The 7,636-nt window shown below is 36.8% G+C and overlaps 1 protein-coding gene across 3 annotated transcripts in view; it reads right to left on the reverse strand.

Annotated features, from left to right (window-relative positions):
• Window positions 1-736: 736 nt before the first annotated feature.
• LOC108294688 (zinc finger protein 679-like) overlaps window positions 737-7,636 on the reverse strand; it is a 194,906-nt gene continuing 188,006 nt past the window's right edge. Inside the window, exons 4-6 of one of the 3 annotated variants that reach the window (XM_037734268.1) lie at window positions 5,336-5,462; window positions 4,762-4,857; window positions 737-2,034 (exon numbers count right to left, since the gene is read on the reverse strand). In XM_037734268.1, the coding sequence (XP_037590196.1) occupies window positions 1,040-2,034; window positions 4,762-4,857; window positions 5,336-5,462 (1,218 nt within the window). In that variant the 3' untranslated portion in view covers window positions 737-1,039. Of the gene's footprint in view, window positions 2,035-4,753; window positions 4,858-5,335; window positions 5,463-7,636 lie in introns of those variants that run through there. The other 2 variants (XM_017516610.2, XM_037734269.1) reach the window with 2 other exon arrangements.

Genomic DNA, 7,636 nt, shown 5'->3' on the forward strand with positions numbered 1-7,636 from the left:
TTCAAGCAATTCTCCTGTCTCAGCCTCCCCAGTAACTGGAATTACAGGTGCACGCCACCACGCGCAACTAATTTTTGTATTTTTAGTAGAGATGTTGTTTTACCATGTTGACCACACTGGTCTTGTACTCCTGACCTTATGATCCACCTGCCTTGGCCTCTCAAAGTGTTGGGATTATAGATGTGAGCCACCATGCTTGGCCTATATTGCTTTTATTAAGTACAAACTTTCTGATACTGAGTAAGACGTCAGCATATATTAATAGCTTTTCACATTCTTTGTGTTCGTACAGTTTTTATCTGGTATAAATGCTTTCCTGTGCAATAAGGTGTGACAATTTGTTAAAAGTTTTGCAATATTCTTCATATTTGTAGAAGTATTCTTCAGTATGAATTATATTTCTTACCATAATGTGTGACTACCATAAAGCCCTTGCCACATTTAACACATTTCCAGAGTTTCTCTCAGTTTGATTTCTCTTTAGAAAAGTTTGAGGTGTGGTTAAATGCTCTGTCACATTTTTTATGTATGTAGAGTTTCTCTCCAGTATAACATTTTTTAATTAATAAAGATGGAGAACCAGTTAAAGGCTTTGCCACATTTTAAAAAATAATTTTTGTATTTTTAGTAAAGATGGGGTTTTCTACTGAAAATGCAAAAGTCAGCCAGTGTGGTGGTACACACCTGTAATCCCATCTACTCAGGAGGCTGAGGCAGGAGCAGCGCTTTTGCCCAGGAGACAGAAGTTGCAGTTAGCTGAGATTGTGCCACTGCTCTCCAGCCTGGGTGACAAAGTGAGACTCCATCTCAAAACAAAATTTTTTAAAATAAATTTCTTAGATTCATTAAGGTTTGAGGGCTGGTTTTAAAGGCTGTGTTACTTTTTTATTTATGATTTTTGTCCAATCTGAATTATCTTATGTACAATAAAGGTTTGGAAATGGTTAAAGGCTTGCCCACATTCTCCACACTTGTAATGATTTTTCCCAGCATAAATTATTTTATGTATTATAAGGCCTGAGAGCTGGACTTTGCCACATCATTCACATTTGTAGGGTTTCTCTCCAGTATGAATTTTCTTGTGATTAGCAAGACCTGAGGACCACTTAAAAGCTTTGTCACATTCTTTACATTTGTAAGGTTTCTCTTCAGTATGAATCCTCTTATGAGTATCGAGAGTTGAGTAGAAGGTAAAGGCTTTCCCACATTCGTTACATTTGTAAGGTTTCTCTCCAGTATGAATTCTCTTATGTTTCTTAAGGGTTGAGGAGGAGTTAAAGGCTTTGCCACATTCTTCACATGTGTAGGGTTTCTCTCCAGTATGAATTCTTTTGTGGTAAGTGAGGGTTGAGGATAAGCTAAAGGCTTTGCCACATTCTTCACATCTGTAGGGTTTCTCTCCAGTATGAATTCTCTTGTGGTTAGCAAGGGTTGAGGAGCGGCTAAAGGCGTTGCCACATTCTTCACATCTGTAGGGTTTCTCTCCAGTATGAATTCTTTTATGTTTAGTGAGGGTTGAGGACCAGCTAAAAGCTTTGCCACATTCCTCACATCTGTAGGGTTTCTCTCCAGTATGAATTCTTTTATGTTTAGTAAGGGCTGAGGAGCAGTTAAAGGATCTGCCACATTCTTCACATTTGTAGGCATTCTCCCTAGTATGAATTATCTGAAGTTGATTGAGGTGTGAAAGCATGCAAAATGATTTGCCATACTTTTTACATTTGAAATGTTTCTTTCCAGTATGTCCTGTCTCATGTCTGTTGGAATTTGAAAATTTACCAAAGACTCTGACACATTTATAAGTCTGAAATATTTTGTTTCGGGTAGCTGAAAAACATTGTTTAACTTCGTTGTAACCTCCTTGGTGCACCTCACACTCACCTACACTTTCACAGCATTTTTTAAACTGAAAATTCTCATGTCCACATATCTTCTTGGTATTACTTTTTCCACATCTTACTGGTATTACTTTTTGGAGTGAATCTTTTATGCCCTTCTCTGGCTGAAGGTCTTGGGTAAGATAAGAATATGTAACTGAAAGACATAAAAATTGCAAGTTACTCCATTACTAGACTCAGTTAGATATACTTTACAAATTAAATATATAAAATTATACAAAGTACATTAGCGAAATGGCATATCAAACTACCACAAGCCATAATTTCTTCATAGGTGTATAAATGTAACAAAAACAGTGATCAAAATATTTTTGTTGGAAATTTATAAATAAAGTAAGTGTGTGCACCAGGTGAGCACAATGCCAAGAACTATATAGAAAGAAAAAGTCTACTACATTTACCTAACACAGCCCTTCCTCATCCCCAATAGATGAACATGGTGTCTTTGGAGTAAACTGTCAACTTCTGGCTTATATCTCAAAAGACAAGAAAAACACTGGCACCTATATCTTTACTTTTGGCTGATGGGGGCCTTTCTGTCTTCCATGACAGAAGTTGCTGAATAAAATGGTTGTATACTTTGAAATGACAGCTTTAAGTCTTCTGAGATCAAAAGTGAATGTTACAACAGCAGAAAGTCATCAGTACCATGGACGGAAAACAGGTAAAGAAAGTAGTTACTGACTGGTAAGAAGAAGTATGGAGAGGTCTTTTAACCGAAAAATAAATACAAAGTTGCACACAAGACACATCCTGAGAACATGTTTGAGAGACTCCCAGAATCTCTAGCCAAGATAACTGGTTTCAAACTATGCCAGGAAAAAGCTGCAGCATAAAGATAGTGAAATGTAGTTTTACGCTAATTTCTAACTCTCAACCAAAGATTACAATGTATATAAAATATTAGGGCAACATGGTCCAATCAAAAAAATCAAAAATTTTGAAAAAGCAACTATAAAAATAGAGTTGTATATATTAACTTTCAAATTATCAGATAATCCATATTATGCTCAATCAGAAAAATAAAAAAAGAGATATCTAAATAAAATTAGAAAAATAAGAATATCAACAAAAGGCTTGGACCAATAAAAATAAACAAATTGTGGAGGTGATTAAAAAAAACAAACAGAAAAAACTGTAAAAAAATTAAGAAGCTAAACAAACAAATATATTGAAATATAATGACAAATTTGTCTATGCAACTGAAGTCATTTTTTTTTTTTTTTACCAGTTTAAAATATACTGTTGTAACATTAAATTGAATTAGTTGATTTAGAAATGGACAAATGAGCCAGGAGTGGTGGCTCACGCCTGTAATCCCAGAAGTTTGGGAAGCCAAGATGGGCAGATCACCTGAAGTCAGGAGTTTCAGATCAGCCTGACCAACATGGCAAAACCCCATCTCTACTGAAAATACAAAATTAGCTGGGCGTGGTAGCACATCCCTGTAATCCCAGCTACTCAGGAGGCTGAGGCAGGAGAATTGTTTGAATCCAGGAGGCAGAGGTTGCCATGAGCCGAGATTGCATCATTGCACTCCAGCCTCGGCAAGAAGAGAGAAATTCCACTTCAAAAAAAAAAAAAAGAAAGAAAGAAATGGACCAAGAATAAGTGATTAAACTGAGTTATAATAAAAAAGATATACAAATGGGAAGAACCATTTGAAAGGTTACACAAAATTAATAATTTTAGGAAAATAAAAAAACAAAATCACAATATAAAACAAAATTACCTTACATAGATTAGAATGGACACTATACATTTTTTAAAAACACTAACTATGTTGATGATGTAAAGAAACTGAAACTCATGTAAGTTGTTGATGAGAAAAAAAGTGCAGCCATCATAAGAAATATCATGAATGTTCTTCAAATAATTAAAAATGAAATTATCATATAGTACAGCAATTCCATCTATGAATCTTTACCTAAAGTATGCAACACAGTAAAATGAATACAAAACAGGTACCCTGTTTGCATATCCCCCCATAGCAAGTCTCATAACATAGTCTTTAAATAAATAAATAAATACCTGGATAAAAATTTAAAAATATAAAAATTTTTGTAAAAAAACTTTAAACTATATTTCAAGGCTGTAATAATACAAATAGAATGGCATATGCAGAAAAATGGACCACCATCAATGAAACAAAAACTACTATTCTCACACATTTTACACGATACAAAAAAAGAATTTAAAAAATGTTTTAACATAGAGTTTCTCAAAAATATGCAGATATTTGTGTGTCCCCAGAAGCAATGGCAAAGCAGTTTGTGCATTCCCTTATAAGCCATAAAGAAAACTTTGGGGCCGGGCGCGGTGGCTCAAGCCTGTAATCCCAGCACTTTGGGAGGCCGAGGCGGGTGGATCACGAGGTCAAGAGATCGAGACCATCCTGGTCAACATGGTGAAACCCCATCTCTACTAAAAATACAAAAAATCAGCTGGGCATGGTGGTGCGTGCCTGCAATCCCAGCTACTCAGGAGGCTGAGGCAGGAGAATTGCCTGAACCCAGGAGGCGGAGTTTGCGGTGAGGCATGATCACGCCACTGCACTCCAGCCTGGGTAACATGAGTGAAACTCCGTCTCCGTCTCAAAAAAAAAAAAAAAAAAAAAAAAAAAGAAAGCTTTGGCTCACACTGTGAACTTGAAGGAAGATTACTGAAGCCAAAGTAGAATCCTTAGAGAATTTAAAAGCATGGGACAGAAGGTGTACCTACGTCAGAGCAAAGGAAAAAAATTACTCAGGCTTCTCAGAAACTCTTTCCATTGAAGCACAACTCCCCACATATTAAGGACTGGCTTCCTCCTTGACTTTTGTACCTCTCATTTGTGCCGTCTGCTTCTTTTGCTCTCACTTACCTGGGTGTTTGGCTACCATCTCATTTCTCTTTATATTACAGGGCACTTTGTTTTCCTCCAGACAGGTGATCAATTCTGGTTTAGAGACAACAATACCTGTTTTATTAAGAAAAAAAAAGGAACATAAATCTCAGTAAATTCTTTAATAACCTAGTATTATGCTTAGTAAAGAGGATATAATAGAAAATTAATATTGATTCATAATAGAACTTTCTAAATATTTAGAAAATATTTTAAATTTGTAGGTCTTTAATTTCACAACTTAGTACCTAAATCAAAAATTGATGGTGGCAATTGAATTCTAAGGTGTGGACAATGATATTTTAGGCCACTACATTTTTGGAATTGCAACTAACTTAGAACAAAAGATACATAAGCTCAGGAAAGGGAAAAGTTCAGGTCAAGATAAACATCTTGAAGAATTTGTTCTATACCAATGAATCCCCAAGATTTTCTTAAAATCAGACATCTAAAATTCATTGATGCAAAGCAGAAATTACCAAAAACATCTTAGAAAAGAGAGAAGAAAAATTTTCAGGATATACTAGGAATTGTGTATTGAAGTTATCCTCACCCAGGGAGACCAGGTTTCTGTAGTTCTCAAACATCACATCTCTATATAAATTCTGCTGAGCATGATTCAGGCATTGCCACTCCTCCAAAGAGAATTCTATGGCTACATCTCTGAATGTCAACAGTCCCTGAAAAAAAAAACAACAACACTCGTGAACACACAAATACTTACCACATGACCATAGGCAGAGATTTTTATTTGACTCAAGTTAAAAAACAGAGTAAAAAGAAGTGGTTCTGAATTATAAGAGTGACTAAAATTATTCAAAAACAATTTTTAACACAGAAGTATTCTCTAACTCTAAGAAAAGAGGATAGCATAAGATCCACAATACCACTGTAGATATGATACATTTTGGATCATAAATTATAAAATTGAGTGCATCAACATGGATATGTCTATTTTGGTTTTTGAGATTGAGTCTCATTCTGTTGCCCAGGCTGGAGTGCAGTGGCATGATCTTGGCTCACTGCAACCTCCATCTCCCAGGTTCAAGCAATTATCCTGCCTCACCCTCCTGAGTAGTAGCTCAGACTATAGCCATGAGCCACCATGCCTAGTTAATTTTTGTATTTTTAGTAGAGATGGGGTTTCTCCATGTTGGCCAGACTGGTCTTGAACTCCTGTTTATTTTTCCCTGCCCTCCACTATCAGACACCAGCATTTTTTTTATAGTAATGGGAGCATAAACTGCACTGACCTCTTCCTACCAAAATGAAACAGGGCAGGCAGTGCAGCCTACCTTTGCATCAAAGGTTGAAGTAAACTCTCCTGAATGTATCTTGAACCCCTCAAATTTATAAATCACTTGGTAATCTTGGTCCTGTTTTATGCAATATAATTCTGCAGGATCCAAAAAGGTCTAGGAATGGGCTTTTTCAACAAGTCCCCTTGTAAATACTGACTGTGCTTTCCCAGACACAGTATTAGCACTAGCTAGAGAAAGCAGGCACAGCAAAGAGTCCCTGGCTGGGCACGGTGGCTCACACCTGTAATCCCAGCACTTTGGAAGACTGAGGCAGGTGGATCGGGCTGGTCTTGAACTCCTTGAGCTCCTCAGGAATTCAAGACCACCCTGGTCAACATCGTAAAACCCCATCTCTATTAAAATACAAAGATTAGCTGGGCATGGTGGCACACGCCTGTAACCCCAGCAACTCGTGAGGCTGAGGTAGGAGAATTGCTTGAACCCATTTGGCAGAGCCTGAAGTGTGTCGAGATGGCGCCACAGCACTCCAGCCTGGGCAACAGAGGAAGACTCCATCTCAAAAAAAAACAAAAAAGAGTCCCTTACACCCACCACAATTGTCACAATACAAATACTTCTGGTACAAATAAAGACAACCAATCTCCATCCTGAAATACTATATTTTTTGTTGGATTTTTAAAGTTTCCAGAGACGACAGAAGGCAGCAATGTCTAAGTAAGTCTGCACTTGGGGGACTTGTACACATGTACGAATGAAGTGTTTGTTAGGCAGATACTATCACAGTCACAGAACAATGTGCTGGGAATAACACATAATGTGATTTAATTTTCATGGCACCCTGGGAATTGATACTTTATTTTTAGCATTTAGATTGAGAGCACAGCATTTTCATTTCATTCTTCTTATGTCTCTCTATCATTAATTTTAAAAAGAAAATACATAGAATAATAATTCAATATAAAAAATATCCAAAACGATGCAATTACATACAAATTGAATAATCAGCTTCCAAATAGCTATCTTGTAAATAATGAAATTACGGCAGAAATTTTAAAAAGTCTGAAACTAATTAGAGCCGAAATAAAACATACCAGAATCTCTGGGTCACAGCTAAGGCAGTGTTAACAACAAAATGTATAACACTAAACATCCACATCAAAAAGTTGGAAAGATCTTCATTTAGAATTTAATGTTGCCGTTAAAAGAATTCCAAAAGTAAGAGCAAACCAACTGCAAAGTTAGCAAAATACAAGAAGTAACCAAAATCAGAGCTGAAATGAACAAGGCTGAGACATAAATGAGTATAAAAAGTTCAACAGGCCAGGCACAGTGGCTCATGTCTGTAACCCCAGCACTTTGGGAGGCCGAGGCAGGTGGATCATGAAGTCAGGAGTTCAAGACCAGCCTTGCCAACATGTTGAAACCCCATCTCTACTAAAAATACAAAAATTAGCCAGGTGTGGTTGCAGGCACCTGTAATCCCAACTCAGGAGGCTGAGGCAGGAGAATCACTTAAAATTGGAATGCAGTGGGCCGAGATCATGCCACTGCACTCCAGCCTGGGCAATAGAGCAAAACTCCATCTCAAAAAA

Source organism: Cebus imitator, unplaced genomic scaffold (genome assembly GCF_001604975.1).
Source record: "Cebus imitator isolate Cc_AM_T3 unplaced genomic scaffold, Cebus_imitator-1.0 Scaffold598, whole genome shotgun sequence".
Classification (NCBI taxonomy): domain Eukaryota; kingdom Metazoa; phylum Chordata; class Mammalia; order Primates; family Cebidae; genus Cebus; species Cebus imitator.